Here is a 25,233-nt window from a genome sequence, read left to right as displayed (position 1 = left end):
CCCAGGCGTTTACTTCTACGAAAATAAATGAGATGGGTGTAATTTTAATAAAAAAAATATTTTATTGTTAGATAGCCCATTTATCGGGGAAGGCTATAGGGTATACTGTCCCCGTATTTCTACGGGAACGGGAACCACGCGGGTGAAACCGCGCGGCGTCAGCTAGTATAACTCTAAAAAGGAGGCATTTTTGTAAAGTTTATAAGACAGCGACAGTGAATACGAGGTGACTTAGGTTTGGTACTAATTGGTGCTGGCTGGGTTGCGGTAGTTTATGAAATGTTCCCGTGGCTCAGTCATCAGGCGGCGAGTCGGAACACCGTGGGGTTTTAGTCGGTTGAAGTCTGACATAACCTTATTGCCTCCCCGGGGCGAGAAGGTATTCATGAGGATTTCCCCACGTTAAAAAAAAAAAGGTACTAATTGGTGACTTAGGTTCAGTTCTTTGTAGATCAACGTACCAAGCCGCTAGTCACAGTTTTGCAATAATGTTTTGTTGTGGATTTGATCGTAAATTGTGTGCTGTGGGCATGGAGAATATGTCGAGCAGGGATGTCAACAATGCATAAATAAATAAATAAATAAATAATTAAATATACTTAAACAATACACATCACTATCTTGCCCCAAAGTAAGCATACAGAGTAGCTTGTGTTATGGGTACTAAGATAGTTGATATTATAATATTAATATACAATTATATACTACATATAAATACTTATACAATGTATAAATACACACAGACACTGGAAAACACCCATCACACAAAATATTTTCCAGTTATAGGAATCGAACCCACGAACGGATGTCAAAACATTTTATTTTAATTAGTATTAATGAAAAATATAATTTGTTAAGGTTTCTCATATTTAAAAATACTCGTATTGATCAAAAGAATTCGATGAGAAATTTGAAAGTAATTTTTTTTATAATTGTATTGTTTTTTTTTTTTAATAAAAAATACATAATTACCAATAAAAATGCAATATTATTTGGAAAAACCTAGTAAGTTCATTATAATAATATTAATCATACATCTTAATAAAAGTATTATTAATAGTTTTCCGTCGCAAAACCATGAGTAATGGGTACTAATGCTAAGTGTTTACTGATTATGTCCGCGCATGATAAGATAGTATGGGAAAGTACTCCACTTAGAAAGCGCTTGTTAAATCGATACTTCTCTACACCATGGATCCTTCCGCGAGGTTCCAGGGACCTTAGCCATGTGGCACGTCGATTCTCTTTCTACAATCGACATCTTGATCACATGACCTGTCGATAGCAAATATCATTCCCATACATTTTTAAATTTACGAAGCGTTAGCGTTTGTAGAAAGGCAATCGACATGCCACATGGCTAAGGCCCCTGGGCATATTCTCAATCTTTTTTTTACGCAATATAGACTAGCGCTTGACTACAATTAAGAAAGCATAAACGCGGTCTAAGTTGGAGCGCGCTTACGTAGAAGATGCCTATTCACTCTTGCTTTGAAGGTGTTCAAATTATAAGTGTCAGTAAACACAAACGCCGGGAGGGCATTCCAATTTTTTGCTGTACGAATTAAAAATGTGCGTGAAAAACTCGCCTATTAGATAGAGTGCTGACCTAGCACTGGGGTGGAGAGAATTAGAGCCAGTCCACACGGCACGTTGCGTCGTCGCAACGCTAATACTTTGACGCATAGCCGGCCACTCAGGCGCTGCGCCATCGCCGCGTTACTACGACGCAAGCGTAACGTACCGCCGTCGTCGTCGGCAAGCATTGTAAACATATCGCATAGTCAGTCTATAGAATGCATGGATCCTATCATCGCACAAACAACTGTGCGCTCCCGTTCCGGCGTCGCAATGATTATTAGTATGTAAAACGAGTACCTATGTAAAACGACGGGGCGTCAACGCGCCTTGTGGGCTGGCACTTAGTGATGCAAATAGTAACATCTTTCTGTACTTTGTACTTTAACAATAACGCGAACGTATGACAGTGTACATAACTCTTTGACAGCCTTTTTCAAAACCAACGATTTTTTCGCTAACATTTCTATTTAAGATTCTCTAACGAAGGGTTGCACAGAAACTAACCCTGGAATTCATAGTCGTGAAGTGAACAATCCCCCACAAACCAATATTCAGTATTCACCCAGGGGCTGACTATTGAATCATCCTTCATTGCATTTCATAAACAAACTACTGGAGAGCCCCTAGGTGACTGGAGTTTCAAGCAAATGTTGTCTATGATTTTACATTAGATCTTTGAAAATTCTGTGACACAACCACAGAGAGACGTATTTTGTTAATTCTTTGACATTTTACAAAATAATTGAGTTTCTAATATTTTCAATTACTTTTTGTTTTTATTTATCGTAGTAAAATTTAATTCGTTCAAGTGTACAATAGAGCAATTTTATCAAAAAGTTTCTTTCTCACAAGAAAGAGTTGTTAGAAAAATATTGAAGTTATGTGGACGAACATGATCATATACAAAATTATCAGCCGATGGACGTCCACTGCTGGACATAGCCGTCTTGCATGGACTTTCAAACACAACGGTCTCGAGCCGCCAGCGTCCAGCGGCTCCCTGCAACCCGCTTGATGCCCTCGGTCCACCGAGTGGGGGTTCGACCAACACTGCGATTTCATCGGCTCTTCGAACTATGTGGCCTGCCCATTGCCACTTCAGCTTCACGACTCGCTGTGCTACCTATGTCAGTGACTTTGGTTTGTCTGCGGATCTCCTCATTTGTGAAACAATCACGCAGAGAAATCCCAAGCGTACTATTTACTATATAAGTAGTTTCATATTTCATACTTTTGTAATGTGGAATCCTACTTGAAATAAAAAAATATTGTAAGAGGAAATTTGTTTATTTTACTCAAAACCACCTATAATTACCTGAAATAATTACAAGTAGGTACTATTATGCTGTATTTTCTTACAATTTATAGTAAGTGCAGTAAATAAATATAAGTGTAGCTTATCCTTAGGAATAGTGGTAAAATTGCATTTCACAAAGCTTTAGATCACATAATATTATATATTTAGGAGGTAGGCTTGGCCCGGTAATGGGCTGATAATAATGAACCACACAGTACTTATTGCAATTCTAAAATCAAACCTATATCCTTTTGATACAAAGTTTAATTAATAACAACAATAAATACATAATTTACATTTATCTTATTGTTATTATTGTATATTTTTATAGGGCCAGACTTAAATAAAAAATGCAGAAGTAAACATTTAATAATTATCTTTATTAAAGATGTGAATCAATAAATTTCATTCAATTATGATTTGTATACATTTTCTATTGTTATGGACTTCAGAGTGAGTGACCACCTTATAACATACTGCACTCACTCCTACTACCTTGATATTAAATGCTGCTGACTTTTCAAGGTATGTGGGTCTTCCAATTACTGTGATCTGAAAACTCGGATTTTCAAGGACCAAAGTATTCTCAGTATTCTTGGTAAAACAGTATTCTCAGAGCTCATCACTGCTATTCCCTGCCATGATAGCCGGTTTCTTTAAATCTGTATATAGGGTCCTCCGGGGTTGTTTATATGTATACCTATGTGTGACATCAATACAGCTTGACTTTTGGCATTTCTGTTATTTCATAGAATGCTTGATGGACTGCACATACAGTCTGAAAATAAACATTATGTTAGTTACATTTATGTAGGTTATATATTTCCTAAATCAAAACTAGATAGGTATACCTAACATTTATATAGGTTAGATTACAAACAAACAAACTAATTAAATTCTTCATCATGAGTATGTTAAGCATGAGTCTCCTCTCAGAATGAGAGGGATAAGGTCCACCACGCTGGCCCAATGTGAATTGGCAGACTTCACACATATAGAGACAATGTTTTTCCTTCACCGTATGAGACATGTAATATGCATTTAAATTCATAAAATGCACACAACTGAAATGATTTGGAGGTGCAAGTTTCAGACAGCATTTGAACCTACACCCTCCGAATAGAAGGCAGAGGCATATCTACTGGGCTATATGGATTTTGACCTACTCCTAATTTATCTATACTAATATTATAAACAGGAAAAATTTGTTTGTTTGTTTTGAATAGGATCTGTAACTACTGAACTGATTTGAAAGATTCTGTCACTATTGGGAACCTACACCATCATAATAAAAGGCAGAGGTCATACCCACTGGGCTAATTGGTTTTATATCTACTCCTAATTTATCTTTACTAATAATAGAAACAGGAAAGATTTGTTTGTTTGTATGTTTTGAATAGGCTTTGGAACTACTGAACCAATTTAAAAAATTCTTTCACTGTTGGGAAGCTACACTATCCCCGAGCTCTATAGGCTATATTTTATCCCCATATTCTTACGGAAATGGGAACCACACAGGGTGAAACCGCGCGGCGTCTTCATGAACAAAAAATTATTGATAATGAACAAAGGTACGTACCTGATAACATCCCGTTTCATAGAATCGAAGTGCTGCTAGAATGTATAATACTAGCGGTATTGGTATTCCTCTCTTGGTCTTCTGTGTTCATTCTTCATCAAACAGAGGCATATTATGCCTAATATGAGAATCTTTCGTACATTCCATATCGCCATAGTATTATACTGGGTTTACGCAATTGCGAATATATATCTTGGGCACTGATATAACTCGCTGTTTATAACTTCACTTATAACGATCCGAACGTCCACTTTCTAATAAATAAATCACGAATAACAACAAAAAAAATGCCAGGGGATGGTTTGGCTGACAAATATCGGTAATTCAGCAGTCAGCCGCCAGCTCCTGTCAAATGAGGGGTTTCTTTTGTCTATGAAACGCGTAGGGGTTGAATTCGACACATAGCGGCTGAATAATCCCCTTAGGGGCCCCCTACTACGACTATGAATTCCACCGTAAGTGTCTGGCGAAATGGTATGCTCAAACATCCTGAACAAATTATAAAAATAATACGTTCTGTGTTTAGAAAATTAAGCAGTCTCTTCCACCTCCTAATGTGTGTTTCATTGAGCCTGGCCCTTAAAGTATTCATATAGTATAATCCGACCCTAGCCAGTCCAGGATTCGTACCCAGGACCTCGAGATTCAAAGCTACTTAGGCACCACTGAACCAGTCAGGCAAAGATGATGAGTATATAGCTGATAATGTGAATGGGACATTACCACTTTGAGTGGTAAACCTGATACGTATTAAAAGATATAAAATTATTTATTGCAAAGCACTTTCGTAGTGCACAGCCGACGGTCATAGTAATTTTTAAGTAAAAATAATGTTTGTATACTAACTTATACTAAATTATAGAACTTCACTCATTTGTGTTAAAAAAAAAACTAAAAATGTGTCTACTAAGTTGTGGCGCGTGTTTAGCGCAAATTATTTTATTTATATTGAACTTTTTGCTGTCTGTAAGTATTTTTGTTAAGAATTATTAGGGAACTAATTCTAGTTGACGATACTTTGATTAATGTACATATAAATATAGCTTAGAATAGATTTACTGTTAAGTAGGTATTATAGTTATAAGTGCAATTATTGTATATGTTAAATATAAATACAGACGCAGACTATCTGATTGTATTAAGCATTAATTATCTTTACTTTTACCATGCATTTGTTTAACCATTGTATACTATATTGCTGTACTACTTTAATAATATCTATCTCGTTCTAATGTATATTTACTTTACTATTCTAACAGTATTGCCATTTCACTCTTTATTATATCACTATCTCATTTGTACATGTAACTCTGTCTCCTTTGTATTTTACTATTACTGCAATAAAGATAAGGGAATGCGGACGCTTCTAATCCTATATAATTCAGCACCCCAATAATAATTCACACACTTCACTCTCGAAGCCTGAAGCGATCGCATCTACATTTAATCAAGTTATACGTGTTTTATTTACGCGTCAATCCCTGTGGTTTGGACCCTCCAAAATCCTCCACAGTGCATGGTCCTTCGTACCGGATTCACCGAGCCGGCAAACATCATTGAAGATAAGCTCAGGCAAGAGAGCGTCTCCGTGGAAGAACTGAAGAGGAATCAACCTATCGCCGCAGAACAGGGTTCCGCGGGCTTGGAAGATCGTTCAGTTGGACCACGGAACTGAAGTGACGTCATCGAAGTCTGCCTAGACCGAAGAAAAGGCATCGACCCTTCGCTGCGGGTGCATTGAGGCGAAGCTCAGTAGTAGCTGCCGAAGACCGCGAGGCTTGTGGGGAAGATCGTTTCATCGAGCTACAGACTAACCGAAGATCTACGACGCAACGACGAAAAGGAATCCACCTTCGCTGCGGGTGCGTTGAGGCGAAGCTCAGCAGTAGCTGCCGAAGACCGCGAGGCTGTTGGGAAGATCATTTCGTCGCGCTGTAGAAAACCTTCAAAGGAGTCACACCTTCAACAAAACGAAGAGGAATCCACCTTCGCTGCGGGTGCATTGAGGCGAAGCTCCGAGTAGCTGCTGAAGACCGCGAGGCTGTTGGGAAGATCGCTTCGGCGCGTTGGAGAAGACTTCAAGGGTGTCAACTTCAACAAACCGAAGAGGAATCCACCTTCGCTGCGGGTGCATTGAGGCGAAGCTCGGAGTAGCTGCTGAAGACCGCGAGGCTGTTGGGAAGATCGCTTCGTCGCGTTGGAGAAGACTCTAAGCGGTTTACCGCGCCTCATCTGTTCACCACCTAACGGTGTCAAACGGTGAACAGTGAGTTAACGCCTAACGGCGGGAGCAGTATACCAGACGATACTGCCAGCTTGCCTTAACCGGCAGCTGTACCAGTCTGATCGCGCCGATATGGTTCACGTGAGATAGGGGTCCTCCTAGTAGGCACAGCCGAGGGTGTCGGGCGTTCCTCCCGATACCTGAGCACTCTAACCCTCACGTGTTACCCTCTGTCGGGCGATTCCCACCTCACCTTACCCATTACTCCATCCCTGGGAGAGTGTGTCTTTCGAGACCCTCAAACAGGACTGCTAGGGCGATAGGGCAGTTAGGGTATTAGGGACGGTAGGTTTATTAGGGTATTTATGTATTTTATTTTAAGGTATTTAATTATTTTATTTAGGGTTAACGTTAGGATTAATAGGGTATTAGGGACAGTAGGATAGCTACAGTTCATAAAACCCCAAGAACGAAGAGAGCAGGTAGCTCTTAGATAGATTCAAATATAAAACGACGTACGCAAGACCATGGATAGTTTAATAAGCACAGATATGCGAATGCTATTAAACTACCTACAAAAATTAGGACAAGTTTCAAATGAAGACCCCTGCATACATAATAATAATCAAACGCAAGCTATACATGACGGACACCGCGTGGATAAACGGACACGAGATTATACAAGAAAAAGAGCTATTTTAAAAGCAAATCTAGAAATTAAACAAGCACAGTTAGAACGGGCCAATGCAGAAGTCGAAATAGCGAAAACAAAAATAGAGCTTATGCAATTTGATAAAGAAAATAGTTATAATAAAATAACAGAAACTGTTAATACCAATAAAGATAACCTCCATGATTCACCACAAGTAATTATAAATGAAAATAAAGACATTGACCCTGGATATATCATAGCAACAATTAATAACGATTATCATTCAGAGACAACCTGTAATAGTGATAGTGCTTCTGAAGATGAAGTTAAAATAGTTTTGGCCAACTCTATTACAGAAGGGAAAATTCTTTCATGCCAACCAGAGCCATGCAAATTACAAATAATTAAAAACAACGAAAGCTATTCAGAAGTAATTAACAGCAACCTTAACGATAGCACAGTATTTACATTGGTCACATCTACACTAAGTAAACAAACTTTTACAAACAAACAAGAAAGTTACCATGTAGTAAATCAGAAAGAACGCTTAAAGAAAAGTAAACTGAAAAATCATAGACCTGGCAAGATTTTTATGAGCAAATTATATATAACATATTTTAAACTAATGCCCGTGAATTTCTACAAACAGTATACGAATGAAACAACTATAACTTCACCCTCGAGGGAAAACTCTTATAATAAAGCTACTCTAGAATATCGAATGATTAATCAGGACACCACTCTTATCAATGTTTTTACAAGAAATGACACATCACAAATAAAAGAAAGTCATTATAGCTCAAACTATGATAGTCATTCTAAAAAAGAAGGTAAACTGGCTGTAGTCATTTGTACAATGGACGAAGAACAAACAATTTTACGCCAATTAGATAAATACTGCGAGACAAATTATAAACAAAGTTTAGTTAAAGCTAAGTCAAAATACAGCATCATTGACCTATGTAGCAAGATTGAAAATCATTATAAACCAAACAAGATTGACCTGATAAAGAAATTGAGTTCAGAGAAACTATATTTAAATTTAACGATAGAAGAAAAGCGCAGACATAACAAAACTGTAAATACAATGTGTATATGGAATACAGTTACTAAAATATTACGCAATCAAACGGATTTCTCAGAAGCTTTACGAAACAACCTGCAAACAAGAGTAAAAAATAATTATTATAACATCCAAGCTCACAAAAAACATGTTGAATTGGTCGCAAGATATATAGCAAGCAAAGACGCTAAAGACTCTGTTGTAAAATATCAAAATCACTTAATTGAACTTCAAGAAGAACAAAGAAATAAAATATTACAATCATTTGCCGAACAATCAGTTAAACCCAGTATATTACGACCATCTGTACGTAATAAATTAATACCTTTGAACTTACACCACGTCAACATTATTGTAACACACGAACCGCTTTGTTCAATAACAAGAAATATAATTAAAAAGCCAACAATAGAATGTCATAAGCCAGTAAGAACTTGGAAAAACAAAAAAGGCCAACAATTTGCCGAACAAACTACTACGCCTAGTTTATTGCTACCACCTGCAAATAATAAAATAAATCCCTGGAACTTACACCGCCATGAAAATATCATAAAACAACTTATCCCTGAACGCCATTGTTTAAAACTAACGAAGATACTTAAAAAACCAGTTAACGTTATCATAAAACAAAATATAACAATAGGAAAAGGCATCTTAAAATATATTTTCGAAATAAGTGGACTCAGTTTGTTGCCATCGGCTAATAACAAAGAGACAATGCTACTTAATGTAATTGCTAATGACCACCTGTTTACTAGGACAATACCATGGCCACAAAGCGACAAATGGATTACTGATAATAATCACAGTAAACAGAGATTAAAACAAAACGTCAATGGAACGCCGAATTTAGTCATAAAATCTAAGGTATTGAATTTTAAAGATAAATATAACTCATCAGAGTTTAAATTAACGACCAAAACCATCGAAGATAAATGTACACAGATAATAACCTTCAAACGTGACATAGCACAAATTGTAAGACCTGGACAACGCTTTACCGGTAAATATTTAATTAAAAACCAAGAGGATCTTATAAAACTGAAACTTATTGGAAATATACCAATAAATATTTTCGAAGATTACTTATTGAAACCATGCAGAATTATAAATAATGTTATACGTATCATAATATCGCAGTATTCAAGGCAATTCACTCAATTTCAAGACGAGGGGGAGCTCTACAATGACCTGTATCGTATTATAAATATATACCAAACATATAGAAAACCTAGACTGAAGAAGGCTTAGTCTCGGTAACCAATCCAAGGCTGAACATTAGAATTTAAATTAAATTAAAGTTATTTCGAAGTCACAACTAAATTAAAATAATTAAACATTACAAAAACAAATTATGCTCTTAGTTTATGTAGTTTGTTCTTCATTAAAATCTTTGTCTGTGTTAGTAATTATCATGAAGTACCATGTAAAAGCATGCGAAGTATAATCAATCTATTTTTAATTACTTAATTTGATTTATTAATATAAACGTTAAAGCTTTCTCAAAATAACAAACAAGCAAATCACAAGGAATGATTTATATGTTTAGATTCACTTATAGGCACGATATTTTGCATTATATAAGTTGAAAGGAAATGATCTTATTATTTTAATACTATGATTATATTAACATTAAGTACATATTTTAGTTTACTTACGAAGTATAGAAAATTCTTGAACCAAAACTGAACACTAGATAATTGTAACCTGAGAAATATCTGTATCCTGAATATTGTAACAAAGTTGTATTAAATAAAACCTTACAGATCTTGAATTTAGCCTGTATCGTCAACCCCTACTTTTAGTGCTGCAGAATACATCTTGACAGATCTTATCTTCGCACGAGGGGGAGACTGTTAAGAATTATTAGGGAACTAATTCTAGTTGACGATACTTTGATTAATGTACATATAAATATAGCTTAGAATAGATTTACTGTTAAGTAGGTATTATAGTTATAAGTGCAATTATTGTATATGTTAAATATAAATACAGACGCAGACTATCTGATTGTATTAAGCATTAATTATCTTTACTTTTACCATGCATTTGTTTAACCATTGTATACTATATTGCTGTACTACTTTAATAATATCTATCTCGTTCTAATGTATATTTACTTTACTATTCTAACAGTATTGCCATTTCACTCTTTATTATATCACTATCTCATTTGTACATGTAACTCTGTCTCCTTTGTATTTTACTATTACTGCAATAAAGATAAGGGAATGCGGACGCTTCTAATCCTATATAATTCAGCACCCCAATAATAATTCACACACTTCACTCTCGAAGCCTGAAGCGATCGCATCTACATTTAATCAAGTTATACGTGTTTTATTTACGCGTCAATCCCTGTGGTTTGGACCCTCCAAAATCCTCCACAATTTTATTTATAGAATAGTTACTAATTGTTGTTTTATGTTGTGCAATCTTATGTGTCAGTGCACTGTGAACCTTCTGCCACCAGTTATTCTTCTAATAGGTAAATTCTACCATCGATTCTTCTTCTATAGGGGAATTCTACTCCCCGTTGTTCTTCTGTGAAGCGAGGTAACATCAGCCATTTGCTATTTACTGCTCGCACTTCTAAAGCCTCCATTAGAAAGAAAAAAAATTAGTTTATTGGACATACACACCCACAATACACAGAAGACAACAAAAAAATATTTAAAATAAAGAAAACTATTGAAAGTTATTAAATAAAGTTTAAGATGATGTGTGTGGTACCAAAATGGTCACCATTCAGCATGTGCTACGCTAGTGATGGATGCACCAGCGCGGCGCTGATCTTCGCTGGAGCCATGACGCGGGCGGAAACAATAAGAAGAAGTGTTACTAAATAATAATTATTACCGAACTGCCAGAAGGGTTATGTTTTTCGCGTGTATCTTGTATGTGTGTATGTATGTTATTTTATTTATTATCTACCTCATATTTTCCAAACCACTGAACAGATTTACGTAATTAAGATATCTCTAAAATTGTCTCATTAACCCAAGTGAAGTTGTAGGTGAAGTTAATAAAACCAATAAGACAGTGAGACGCTAGACTCGAGGTAAAAAATTTTCTTTTTTTTTTCAATACTGCGATATTGATGGATTTTTTTAATACTCATCTAGAGGATTTCAAAATGGTATATATCATGGCCATCTAAAAAAAATTCTACAGTTAGAAAAACGTTATTTATTAATCGCTATACAAAATACGCGAGGTGGATGACTTGGTGCGAGCAGGTTTGGTTTGGCAGTCGGGTTTTTTATTATTTTTTTAAATTGACTTGTTAAGCTGGCTTCTGTGTTTTCCAGCTCGTAAGTCTAGCAGTGACCGGCTTGGGCGTGTACGCGCTGATCCAAGTGAACGACGCTGACCTGGAGTACGCCAACACCGCGCCGATCATTGTCATCGTGGTGGGTTGCGTCTTCACTGCGATCTTCTTCTGCGGATACTGCGGCGCCTTTTGCAGGAACAAATGTCTACTGTCAACGGTAAATACTTCTATGTATACTCATACTAGCGGACCCGGTCAAGCTTCGAGATAAAAAGTAGTCTATGTCACTCTCCATTCTTTCAACCATCTTCTCTTAAAAAATCACGGCAATTCATCGCTCTGTTTTGCCTTGAAAGACGGACAAACAATTAGTATAGATTTTAGATATAACTAGCTGACGCCGCGCTGTTTTACTTGCGTGGTTATCGTTCCCGTAGGAATACGGGGATAATAGCCTTATAGCCTTTCTGATAAATGGGCTATCTAACACTAAAAGCGCTAATTTGAAAAATTTAAAATACCATTTTTTCAAGGATTTGTATAAATTCATTGAAACATGACGATCTTTCATTGAAAACGCTTCTATACGATGTTTGTTTCTTACCGTTCCAGTATGCAGCGATAACCATCTTGCTGGCGACGGCTACCGTGGTCTTCACGGTGTTTATTTTCAAAGGCGTCGACAATCTGAAGGAGACTACAGAAGATGCCTTGAATAACACTTTGGCTGATCCGAACAACAGAGAGGCCCTTAACTGGATAGAAGCAACTGTGAGTACAAATTATTATGTTACATTTAAACCATCGTTTTAGCATCACGTGATCCTGGATTCGAATCCTGAGTTGGTCTATGAGATTTTCTTTCTCAAGTTTTCAGTTAAAATTCTCAGTCAGAGTTGGGAAGTTGATTGTGTTACACTCCCCTTATAGAACGTTATACTACGGTAGTCGTAAATGAATCTAACATTATTACTCTAAGCCCGCTAACCTGTATTGGAGAAGCGAGGTGGGTCTAAACTCCATATCTTACGTGCTTTTATACGCGCTCTTTAATACCAAACAAACAGAGGATTGTAAGATCGAACCGAGGGTGAAAAAGTAGCCTCTTTAAATCTAGGAAGCCAAGACTAAATCTATTTTATCATGGTTATAGAAAAAGTGGTGTATGCCACTGCACGTAAATAACCATTGTAACACTTGTGATGTCCATTGTGCACTCACTCACACTCACTCGTGTTACAATGGCCCTCATTTCATGACAATGGCATAAACAATTATTTACTCATTACAGCATTTCGTGGCACAGGCCTACAGCCTAAAATGATACTCTTATTCCTTACCAACCCATATTCAGCTCACTGTTGAGCTCGAGTCTCTTCTTAGAATGAGAGGGGTTAGACCGATAGTCCACCACTCTGACCCAATGCGGATTAGTAGACTTCACACACGCAGAGAATTGAGAAAATTCTTTGGTATGCAGGTTTCCTCACGATGTTTTTCCGTCACCGTTTGAGACACGTGATATTTAATTTCTTAAATGCACACAACTGAAAAGTTGGAGGATGTCGGACAGATACTCTGTCTACATAGTTTAATTCTCTACAGCTCGGCTGCTGTGGTACGACCGGGCCGGAGTTCTACAACTCGTCGATCCCCATCTCCTGTTGCCCGTCCACCATGCAGAACGTCCAGAACATCCAGCAGGACGGCCTCAACCTCACTCTGCTGAGTAACAGCACCAGCGGCGACCTCACCGGCCTGTGCCCGATCACCGAGGCTTACCAGGAAGGCTGCGTGGACGTGTTTATTGCATTCTTGGCCAAAATATTGAAAGTGACCGGCCAGGTTCTCATCTGGATTATCATTATTGAGGTATTATTTTTTTATTTTTTTAGTAGGCTTATAATGTAAACTATGTATATTAATTTCAAGAAATTAAATGTCACGTTAGCCCAGTGGATATGATGATGATTTTAAGAAATTAAATAGCATGTGTCTCAAACGGTGAAGAAAAAACACCGTGAGAAAACCTGCATATCAGAGAATTTTTCCAATCCGCATTGGGCCAGCGTGGTAGACTATTGGCCTAACCCTTCTCATTCTGAAAGGAGACTCGAGCTCAGCAGTGAGCCGAATATGGGTTGATCAAAATAATATATAACTTATTGAATAATTTTTTCTGTCGATAAATAATGTCGATCCTGTGCTGATTATTTCCGGTCATGTTGGTCTGTCATATGTAGAGAGTGCACTTGTGCTTACTTACACTTGTACAATATATACAAATATATTAATTTTAAGGCCAGAATGTATTAGTAATCAAAAATGTATCTTGTTTCAGTACGTGGCTGCATTTTTGGCAATTTTCCTTTCGTGCTACATCGGTTGATAACAATAAAGAGGAAAAAGCTAAAAAAATATAAGAATTATTGAACTATACCTACCTATTTGTCACAGATATCCGCTGCTTAGTTAATAATGTCATTTTAAAAAGCATGAACTATAATTTGTAACATATGATAAAGTATTAAAATGAAATAACTTTAAATAGTTTAAAAAACTAAAAACACGCACAAAAAATTACAAATATTGGATTTAAGTCACGTGACTATTTTATTCGTATTCCTGACAGCAAACCCTTTCAATTGATATCCATATCATGGATTTCAAGCTGCCAGCTACTTGGGAAGGCCGCCATATTGGAATTGTAATGACGTTTCTTAACTAGTCATGTATTGTCATCAGAACTCAGAGCGTGTGCAAAATTTCATCCTTATCGAAGACCGGGAAATGGGTCAAATTAAGATTCCAAGATTTTCTTACATACATAGAATACAAGGGGAGCTAAATATAAAGCGTGTAATAATTAAAGCAATATTATTGTAAAAAATTTGGATGTTATGTAGTTTTTTCTGTTTTTTAGCAATAGCTCACGCAACCGATACTGTCTTGCTGTAGACCACATTTTTGCTATCATAAAAAATTAACATCAATTATCATTATGTAATTATACAGAAAAATTATGAAATTGGTCGTTAAATGTACAACTCCGTAGTGTCATTTATTTTAAAGAACTCGGCGTTTATCAAACCGCAGTTTCATCGTTTTTCTGTGACATAATATCTGTATATCTTATATATTTATACGAGAAATTCTTGTATATATATTGATAAATTTATATTAAAATATCGTAAAGGCGTACATGAAGTTCAAATATTGAATTTAGATTTTCTTCTTCATTTTATCTCAGTAAGTACATAGTATTTTCAGAACTTTGTATGGTAAATAATGGACTATTTATTTATTTATATTTGTAGAAGTACCTGGATGATCGAGCTTTGCTTTCAAAAAATGAAAGCAAGCTAGATCAATTTATCGCCTCTGTATCGTACATACAAAAATTAATAAAAATCATTGGAGTCAAGATACAAATCCATAATGCTTAAACGCACCAACAGTACCAACTATGGTTCTATTATAAGTCCATCATATTATATTACTAGCTGACGCTGCGCGGTTTTACCCGCGTGGTTTCCGTTCCCGTAGGAAACGGGGATATTATATAACCTATAGCCTTCTTCGATAAATGGGCTATCTAACACTGAAAGAATTTTTCAAATCGGACCAGTAGTTCCTGAGATTAGCGCGTTCAATGAAACAAACAAACTCTTCAGCTTTATAATATTAGTATAGATGTTATTATTTCCCTTGCAAATAAGTAAACAAATAAAATTTATTCTCTGGTTTGCGTTGGTTTGATTTATTTTGATGCTTATTTTCTTACCTTGTTTATTTTCTTACCTTGTTTATTTTCTTACCTTGTTTATTTTCTTACCTTGTTTTATTTCCTACTTGTTTATTTCTTTCATTTCAATGGTAAGCACAGAACAGACATCGCTAAAAGCTAACGTGTGATGACTGATGGTAGGTAAGGTAATATGTATTTTAGTTAAATAGCAATTTTAATTTTAGGTTTCCTTAAAATTCGGTAACAACAAAGATTAATGAGCGGAAAGTACGGTTTTATCTTACATTATTACAATTTATCCTTATACTATTGTTCCCTATTTTATATTATTATAATTTATCATCTATAACGGTTGTCCGCGACTTCGTCCAACTGAAATAATTTGGTTCTTCAGCTGTTAGTAAGTAGATAGTGAAACAAATTTAATTCTGAGTCCAAGTTAATTTATTTTAATTAGGCTTAGTCTGTAAACACTTTTGAAGTATGTTTGTTATGTCATGAGTCAATTGTGATAATTAAAGTCGAAAACTTAAAACTAAATTTAAAGGGTTCCAAACGCACTTTGGTCCGAGAAGAGCCTACAACAAACTCAGCCAAGGTTCTTTTTATTTTACAATGTCATTTAGGACTAAGTATTCAGTCATATAGCAATTTGATTTTAAGTTTTTGCTGATACTCGCGAGTTCGTCTACGTAAAATTAGGGTTTCTATATTTTTTTTCTAAATAACAGCTAAATCCGTAGATGCGTGTTTACGTTTACTATCATACCAATCAGTTTTTTGCAAATCTCGCAGACACTATTGTTAATTTCGGGACAACTTATATATTAATCTAGGATATATAATTTATCTACAATAGAAATTTCTGCTAAATCGGAACGTTAAAGACTAACCATCTCGGGAAACCATGAATTTTTTGGTGTTTTTGACGGCCTCCGTGGGGCAGTGGTATGCGCGGTGGATTTACAAAACGGAGGTCCTGGGTTCGATGCCTGGCTGGGCAGATTTAGATTTTCTTAATCGGTCCAGCTAGGCTATTCTCTAACGATATTTTTATAACTCGCAAGTGCGAGTTTCGAATTTACAGGGGTCATTCCACGTCAAATCGACCAATAGTTGGACTCGACCCCTTTCGATTTGGATAAATTTTGGTCAGAAGTTTTCTTTTATCCTATAACGAAGTTCTGCCGAAGAAAAAAAATTAAAAAATTTTTTTTCAAAAGTTATGCAAAATCCAAAATTTCACTATTTTCCATATTTTTTAAATTTATGTTTTAAAAATCTCGAAAACTATTGCAATTAAAAAAATCGCTTATGGTAAACTTCAAAGGGGATACTTGGGGCTATTAAAAAAAAAATCCAAAAAAAAATTTTGAAAAATCTCCAATTTGTGAAATTTTGAATTTTTGAAAATTGTCAAAATTGACCGTCGACAATAAATTTTTGGCTCAAATTTTTTTGTTTACTACCTTGTACCAATCTTAAAAGATCCTGAAATTTTTGGAACTGTGTTTTTTGTTTTTTCAAAAATATGAATTTTTGAAATTTGTTAAAAAAAAATTTTTTCTTAAATTTTTTTTTTTAATCAGTTTGGCGAATCGCGTAATTTTGATATTTTGAACAGTTGAAATTTCATTTAGTGGCATAATAATGAGAAAAAAAACATTAATGATATTTGTTTATTATTGGTTATTAATTTATTTAATAGGGCTTTTTACGTGTAAGTTTACTTGACATTCTGTTACGAAAATTTTTTTTTCTTCAATTCTTCAGTTACTGTTGATGCTCCTTTTCTTTTTCTTAACCTGAAAAATGTTAATATGACTTAAATCTTTAAATCCAAACTTAAAATAGATAAAGTACTAACACAGAAATTTCAGATTTTTACCTGCTTTTAATATCTGGTTCTTCAACGAACTCGTAGATATCTGTATTTTTTAACCGGAAATCCTTTCCTTCCTCAGATGAGGATGAGGTTTTTACTCTCATCACATCACTTGAAATGGGAATAGTGGCATGACAATTTCGGATTCCTTGTACTGGCAGAGCATTTTTAAATCTCTGGTTAAGTTTTTTTTGAGTACGCTGAATCTGCTCATTTGAAACAAAGTCACAATTGATTCCGTGAACATTTTCTTTTGCCCATTGGAATAGCTCATCAGGTGTTTGAATTTGGTCGTCAATTTTTTCTCATCATTATGCCACTAAATGAAATTTCAACTGTTCAAAATATCAAAATTACGCGATTCGCCAAAGTGATTAATAAAAAAAAAATTTAAGAAATTTTTTTTTTAACAAATTTCAAAAATTCATATTTTTGAAAAAACAAAAAACACAGTTCCAAAAATTTCAGGATCTTTTAAGATTGGTACAAGGTAGTACACAAAAAAATTTGAGCCAAAAATTTATTGTCGACGGTCTATTTTGACAATTTTCAAAAATTCAAAATTTCACAAATTGGAGATTTTTCAAAATTTTTTTTTGGATTTTTTTTTTTTAATAGCCCCAAGTATCCCCTTTGAAGTTTACCATAATCGATTTTTTTAATTGCAATAGTTTTCGAGATTTTTAAAACATAAATTTAAAAAATATGGAAAATAGTGAAATTTTGGATTTTGCATAACTTTTGAAAAAAAAATTTTTAATTTTTTTTCTTCGGCAGAACTTCGTTATAGGATAAAAGAAAACTTCTGACCAAAATTTATCCAAATCGAAAGGGGTCGAGTCCAACTATTGGTCGATTTGACATGGAATGACCCCTCTATCTCTCTCTGTTTAACACGATACTAGAGAATGAGAAAGATAGCGGTGAATTCGAAACTCGCACTTGCGAGTTATACAAAACATCGTTAGAGAATAGCCGTGCAGGTCTGGGTGCTGGGAGGCTTCAGCCGTGGCTACTTATCACCCTACCGGCAAAGACGTACCGCCATGGGTAAACTTGTACCAAGTAAGCCCCCCAATTACATTGCATTGTCACTTGACATCAGGTGAGAAAGCAGTCGAGTAACTTATGAAATAAATTGACTACTTTTATTCCGGGCAAATCTGTGGTTGCCGTGATAGGTTCATACAAAACAGAATTAACGCTTTGAATGTTTGCCGCGAGGTTCTTATAAAACAGAATAAACGATCCAAATAAAACTGTCAATATTGTTCAATAAACAGACACTAGGTTTCAACTCTCTTATACGTACTGAATATGACGTAATTTATCGACTGGAAAATTGTAGTTACATGCTACGTATTTAAATCTGTATGTTACAGTTTAGTTAAGAGCTCACTGTTACATAGAAGAGTCTATAACGCTGGTAACTCATCACAATGTGCATCTACATTATTTACTCACCGGTAAGACTGGCACGTCGAACATTACTAAGCACCAGTCTCGCACTTGCAGTAAGTAACCAATAATTTTTTCGGTATTGCTTCAAACGCCGCCATTTATGGTCATTTTATCGTCCACAGTAGGGCTAAAATAATATACTAAAAATATTAAAGTATTTTTTTAATTTTCGTCTGTTCACGACATAGACGACTACAAGTCCACTATAAAACCTAAAAACGAAAAAAGCTTTCATTCGAAAATAGAATAATCAAGTAATATTGTAATAAGTGGGAAACCTTTCTATGTAAGTCTGCCTCTCTTTTTATGCTTAGAAAACTAGAAAGATGTACCTATGGGAATGACATTTGCTATCGACAGGTCATGTGATCAAGATCTGTCATTTCCATAAATCTTTCTAGTTTTCGAAGTGCTAGCGATCGTAGAAAGAGAATCGACGTGCCACTTGGCTAGCGGGGCTGGACTTTTTAATTAGAAGGACGGAGACGCGAGGACTGGTAGTTGAGTATATTGTTGCTCCAACTTGCATATAATGTGTATGCTCATGTATCGCTCCACCCAGTTATAGTTAAAAACGCTGCATTCGAAATTGTAGACGAAAACATATACCTATAGCTTGGCAACTTCGATCGTAACACTCCGGATGCTGCGCGCGGGCCGGGGGGCGTGTAGCGATGAATGCAAAACCCTGAATGACTAATGCACGTCACGTCCCCGCTCGCACGATTTAACATCCACGCAGTCTTTCCACCCGTCGCCCGCATATCATGGGAGTGTTATCAACGAACTTACCAGACTATAGGACTTGTTAGTCCAGTAAGTTAGATCGAATTGCGAGAAAAAGGTGAATCCAACTCAGCTTGGCCGCATTCGGGAAACTTCGCGATATCTTTTCGTTCCTGATGACAAAAGTCTTCGAACAATGCGTATTGCCAGTTATGACCTATGCTTCTAAGACTTGGTCGCTAACTATGGGTCACATATAAGAAGGCTGAGTCACACAGCGGGCGATGAAACGAGCTATGCTTGGAGTATCTCTGCGTGATCGAATCAGAAATTAGGAGACCTGCAGAAGAAACAAAGTAACCGACATAGCTCAACGAGTCGCTAAACTGAAGTAGCAATGGGCATCGAAGAACCTGTGGACGTTGGCGTCCCAAGGTGCTAATGGCGACCCCGCACTAGGAAGAGCAGTGTAGGTCGACCCCCCACCAGGTGGACTGACAACATCAAGCGAGTCGCAGGGATTCGTTGGATGCAGACAGCTCAGGCTCATGTTGTTTGGAAGTCCCTACAAAAGGCCAATGTCCTGTAGTAGACGTCCATTGGATGATATGTTAATGAACCTGCTTTAGACCAGCGTGCTCGTGCCTCCAATAACACCTCTTCTATAGAAGGCTTAGAGTAAATATTCTTGGACAGTGGATTACAAAAGAAGACCTGAGCCCATTGATAGATATAAGCTGTTGACTTTGTGTGCAATAAAGTGTTTTATCCTTGTTATTTATTTTTTCACAGATATGTGCTATAGGTGTGACAGTGTATGGCGCCTACATTATGAAACATATGGGTCAAATAGAGGAACATAGAGACATTACCATTATGAGTAAGAATTTACAGAAGTCACCTTATCATTTACAAAATTTTCCTTTGGGTGTTATGGCTGTGGGACACGCACTGTTCTTGTTTTTCTTGTGTGGACCGTTCGTACTGAGGAGCGACAAGTCGAACGCATTTTATCTGGTAATCAATCAATACATACGTAGTCTATACTTATAATAAATAAATCTGTAGAGAGGTCAATTCTGTACATGAAATATATTTCCAAAATTTGAGAGGTTAATTTCGATACTGATGCCAAAAATTCAATTAGTAAAATTTTTGTGTTTTGTCTGTCTGTATGTTCGTTATAGAAACAAAAACTACTAGACGAATTTTAACCAAACTTAGCACATTTATTCTTCATACTCCTAGGCAGGTTAAAGTATACTTTTCATCACGCTACGATATATTGGAGCAGAGCAGTGAAGGGAAATGTTGGGAAAACGGGAGAAGTTACTTCATTTTTACGTGATACTACTGTAAGGGTGGACGAAGTCGCGGGCGTCCGCTAGTAATAAATAAAACTAAAGTGTCTGTCTGTGATATCAAAGTAAGTGTCTTCTAAAGTCAATATCAGCTTATTTTAGGGGCCAACAGAGAGGACATGGAGTTTTGACCCACCACGATACTCCTATGCGAATTGGCGGGCCATGGGTGATAATATTAACTTCATTAAGGACCACTATCAGATGGTAATGATAATGACCGGGACCAACAGCTTCATGTGCTCTCCGAGGCACGGCGTCTAACACCTTCAACTTCCCAACTCCGGGCTGAACTTATAACTGAAAGATAAACGCAGTATCTCCTTGATGACTACGGAACCCTAAAAAGTTTACAATTTGTCGCGGACGAAGCCGCGGGCGTTTCTTAGTATATTATACTAGCTTACACCGCGCGGTTTTACCCGCGTGGCTCCTGTTCCATAGAAATACGAGGATAATATAAAGCCTTCCTCGTTATATGGGCTATCTAACACTGAAAGATATTTTTTAATCGGACCAGTAGTTCCTGAGATTAGCGCGTTCAAGCAAACAAACAAACTTCAGCTTTATAATATTAGTATAGATTTATACATCTTTATTTCTTAACTGAAGTGTTGTGATATGAATTATGAATGTACTCATAGCTATATGAAAACGTTTCTACATATTCCAGTATGGTTTTGCCTTGCTCGGTATGGGAATCACATGTTGTTTAACCCCTAACATCATAAGAAACATCGCGGAGAACTTTCTAGATGAACTGGACACGCCAGAGTTGGAGCCAACTTTGAATCAGGAACAATTCTTAGAAGTCATACAGTTCTACGTAAGTTCCTTCAGGTTTTTTGTTTTGTTTTTGTCTATTTAATGAAAAATATGTGGTTAAGTTATAATAATTATAAAAAATAAAAGTAAGTTAAAAAATCATACACGTAACATAAATAATGAGCTGAGTTTTGGCTGGTGGGAGGCTTAGGCCGTGGCTAGTTACCACCCTACCGACAAAGACGTACCGCCAAGCGATTTAGCGTTCCTCCTCCTAACAAGTTAGCCCGTTTCCATCTTAGATTGCATCACCACTTACCATCAGGTGAGATTGCAGTCAAGGGCTAACTTGTAAAGAATAAAAATGTTAACCTTAAAATCTTTGAAGCGCGTTTTCTCAAAAACTCTCTTGTGCCTCTTGATCTATTCTTACATAACGCTGTCCAATTGTACTGACTCGTTATTCCAGCATTTATGCAGCTTCGGATCAAGATGTCCTAGGTTCGAGTCACCTGGGCTTGTAGCCATATAGCTCGTCGATTCTCTTTCTACAATCGCAAACGCTTTGAAAATTAAAAAAAATGTATGGGAATGCCATACTATCGACAGGTCACGTGATCGAGTTATTCATCGGTTCTTTCATTCCCATAGATTTTTCTAGTTTTCAAAGCGTTAGCGTTTGTAGAAAGAAAATCGACATACTACATGTATACAGCCCCTGGGCTCCATACCGTTCTACAGTATCCAAGAATACTGCGAACAGTACTATTGAATACTTAAACTAGGTACTTACTGTTCGCAATTTTTCACAAATTTGCTGATCAATTTATCAACTACATTTTTCGTATGTAAAGCAATAATTATGATTATCATCATCATCACCTACTGGGTACCTTATACCTGGTTCTTCAAACTGAAGTTTGGCGGTCATGTCTAAAAAATTCTTCGGTCTTTAGTCAAATTTTCAAACTGTGTGTAGTTTAACTTGGTCTACTTTTTGATAGTCAACATTTTGATCATCATCATCATCATCATATCAGCCGATGGACGTCCACTGCAGGACATAGGCCTTTTGTAGGGACTTCCAAACATCACGATTCTGAGCCACCTGCATCCAGCGAATCCCTGCGACTCGCTTGATGTCGTCAGTCCACCTGGTGGGGGGTCGGCCAACACCGCTCTTACTAGTGCGGGGTCGCCATTCCAGCATTTTGGGACCCCAACGTCCATCAGCTCTTCGAACTATGTGCTGTTAGCATTAAATAAATAGTGAATACGAAATAGTCACTTGAGAATTACTAACAATAGCTAATATAATATGTCTACCAACGTCAATCGGCTCGGATTGTGTCTTTTAAGTAACCTCCTGCTCTTCTCAGTAGAATCTGTCCTCTAAACTGTTAGTAGAGTCACTACAAACAGATAATTTCGACGGCCTCCGTGGCGCAGTGTAATGCGCGGTGGATTTACAGGACGTCCAGGGTTTGATCCCCGACTGGGCCGATTGAGATTTTCTTGATAGGTCCAGGTCTGGCTGGTGGGAGGTCCGTGGCTTGTTACCACCCTACCGCCGGGTATGCGTTTTCATCCTACTCCTAACAAGTTAACCCGCTTCTATCTCAAACTGCATCATCACTTACCATCAGGAGAGATAGTGGTCAAGGGCCACTATCTCTCCTGATGGTAAGTAGCTTCTGAAAATAATTTAAATAAAAGATATATTTAATACTAGCGGACGCCCGCGACTTCGTCCGCGTGGAAATCAATGTAAACTTTGAAGCCCTATTTCACCACATAAGAGGTTTAATTTTAAAAGTTTTTGAATGACATTATACGAGTATTTTGTATTATATTTATGAACCCCTATCATATAAAATATTTTTAACCCCTATTTCACCCCCTTCTTATTTTATTTTCGCAATAAAATGTATCCTATAACATGTAAAAATTTTCAAAATATCTTCAATGTACAGAATTCGTATTCTAAGTACAGATTCTAGATGGGGCTGGCGTCCGTTATGCCACGGTAACGTTTGGTGTTACAAATGGTGTAAGTAAAATCCCAAATTGCGAATAAATGTATATATTTCGACCAGTTTTATTACAAGTCTCAATAGTACTTCTACTCTAAGCCTTCTATTTAAATTTTTTCCAGGCGCAATGTTGCGGGGTTACTCGCAGAGACTTTAATTCAACTTTCCACCCATCCGAGCTGCCGATGACTTGCTGCCCGAGCTGGGAGTGGGTGCGGCTCAAAAGCGAAAACCACAAGGATTGTCCTTGGTCGGATGCATACGAAGCCGGGTGCAGAGATGCAATAATAGAAACTGATTTCTCCCAACGAATATTTGTTCCTATTGGCTTAGTACAGGTAACACAGATTAAATTAAAGATCTTTTTATCCAGACACTTTCGAAAATAATCTATACTAATATTATAAAGCCGAAGAGTTTGTTTGTTTGTTTGATTTGAAATATTCTTTCAGTGTTAGATAGCCCATTTATCGAGGAAGGCTAGAGGCTATATATTATCCCCGTATTCCTACGGGAACGGGAACCACGCGAGTGAAACCGCGCAGCGTCAGCTAGTTTAATAATAAAATTATCTATCCGTCTATTCGCGCTATAATCTGGCAAGTTCGTTCATTAGGGGTCTGGTGATGAAGATGAAGCACAGTTAAGGTAACTCATTTTGGCTGGTGGGAGGCTTCAGCCGTGAATTACCACCCTACCGACAAAGACGTACCGCCAAGCGATTTAGCGTTCCGGTACGATGTCGTGTAGAAACCGAAAGGAGTGTGGATTTTCATCCTCCTCCTAACAAGTTACCCCGCTTCCATCATAGACTGCATCATCACTTACCATCAGGTGAGATTGTAGTCAAGGGCTTACTTGTAAAGAATAAAAAAAATAAAAAAAATCATCATCGGTTTACAGTAGCTAAAAAGTGAAAAATAACATCATAATATTATTATGTTCTACCTGGTGATCAGTATGATGGCGGTGCTAAGCCGGTGTTGTCTTAATATAAGCCGTTTCTGACAGCACTGTCTGCAAAATCTGAATCTTTACTATATTACATAGCTTGAATTAATACATCACCGGCTTATTAGCACCGCCTTCATACTGATCAGCAGTTAGAACACAGTAATATTATGATGTTATTTTCCACTTTTTAGTTTAGTGGGTACGTTTTTAGGTTTTGAAGTCGGTTATATTTTTTTTATTAAATGCAATTTTTGTTATGTTCCAGGTATATGCGGGAATGGCGGCGATATACTTGGCGCTTGATTTGTAGCCGCGCGTCGCCCCACCACCTCCCTGGAAACTGCGCTGCGCATTTATAATACAGAGTAAAAAACTGCGCAGAATTAAGTAAATAGAAGATAATTATATCAAATACTAGCGTACGCTCGCGATTTGTCCACCTTTAGACCTCCTTAAACCGGCCCTGTCGCAAATCCGTGCTTAGCGGATGTCTAAGCTAATGTTAAATAAATCATCACGAAATATCGAAAACCGCTTGAGGTACAAAGATGAAAATTGGCAGGGAGGTAGTTAGTAGACGTCCGCTAGAAAGTCATAGGAACAACCAAGATAAAGCTTTATTGTTACAGA

General features: G+C 36.7%; 2 protein-coding genes across 3 annotated transcripts; both read left to right on the top strand.

Annotated features, from left to right (window-relative positions):
• Nucleotides 1–5,183: 5,183 nt before the first annotated feature.
• Nucleotides 5,184–15,337, top strand: LOC112047540 (23 kDa integral membrane protein). Of its 2 annotated transcripts, XM_052886017.1 has the most exons (5): nt 5,184–5,423; nt 11,708–11,887; nt 12,283–12,441; nt 13,276–13,542; nt 14,012–15,337. In XM_052886017.1, exons 1-5 carry the CDS (start codon nt 5,355–5,357, stop codon nt 14,057–14,059), a joined length of 723 nt encoding a protein of 240 aa, XP_052741977.1. In that variant the 5' UTR covers nt 5,184–5,354; the 3' UTR covers nt 14,060–15,337. The 2 variants fall into 2 exon arrangements, 1 of the variants encoding a protein (XP_052741977.1); XR_008251539.1 differs by lacking the exons at nt 5,184–5,423; nt 12,283–12,441; nt 13,276–13,542; nt 14,012–15,337 and adding an exon at nt 5,435–10,884 and having other exon boundaries at nt 11,708–11,845.
• A 3,338-nt stretch (nt 15,338–18,675) lies between these two features.
• LOC112047551 (uncharacterized) lies at nt 18,676–25,199 on the top strand. Its single transcript, XM_024084691.2, has 5 exons — nt 18,676–18,817; nt 20,283–20,507; nt 21,525–21,677; nt 23,772–23,987; nt 24,869–25,199. Exons 1-5 carry the CDS (start codon nt 18,743–18,745, stop codon nt 24,911–24,913), a joined length of 714 nt encoding a protein of 237 aa, XP_023940459.2. The 5' UTR covers nt 18,676–18,742; the 3' UTR covers nt 24,914–25,199.
• The last annotated feature ends 34 nt before the right edge of the window (nt 25,200–25,233 follow it).

This window comes from Bicyclus anynana, chromosome 16 (genome assembly GCF_947172395.1).
Source record: "Bicyclus anynana chromosome 16, ilBicAnyn1.1, whole genome shotgun sequence".
Classification (NCBI taxonomy): Eukaryota; Metazoa; Arthropoda; class Insecta; order Lepidoptera; family Nymphalidae; genus Bicyclus; species Bicyclus anynana.
Note: the sequence above shows the minus strand (reverse complement) of the source record. Positions and strands in the feature narration are given on the sequence as shown.

Excerpts from the sequence above, each read along its gene's own strand:
- LOC112047540 (XM_052886017.1), top strand. The coding sequence starts at position 5,355 with ATGTGTCTACTAAGTTGTGGCGCGTGTTTAGCGCAAATTATTTTATTT. Across the intron at positions 11,888-12,282 it reads ACAAATGTCTACTGTCAACG|TATGCAGCGATAACCATCTT; the intron begins GTAAATACTTCT and ends TTACCGTTCCAG. Across the intron at positions 13,543-14,011 it reads TCTGGATTATCATTATTGAG|TACGTGGCTGCATTTTTGGC; the intron begins GTATTATTTTTT and ends ATCTTGTTTCAG.
- LOC112047551 (XM_024084691.2), top strand. The coding sequence starts at position 18,743 with ATGTGCATCTACATTATTTACTCACCGGTAAGACTGGCACGTCGAACA. Across the intron at positions 21,678-23,771 it reads TAGAAGTCATACAGTTCTAC|GCGCAATGTTGCGGGGTTAC; the intron begins GTAAGTTCCTTC and ends AATTTTTTCCAG. Across the intron at positions 23,988-24,868 it reads TTCCTATTGGCTTAGTACAG|GTATATGCGGGAATGGCGGC; the intron begins GTAACACAGATT and ends GTTATGTTCCAG.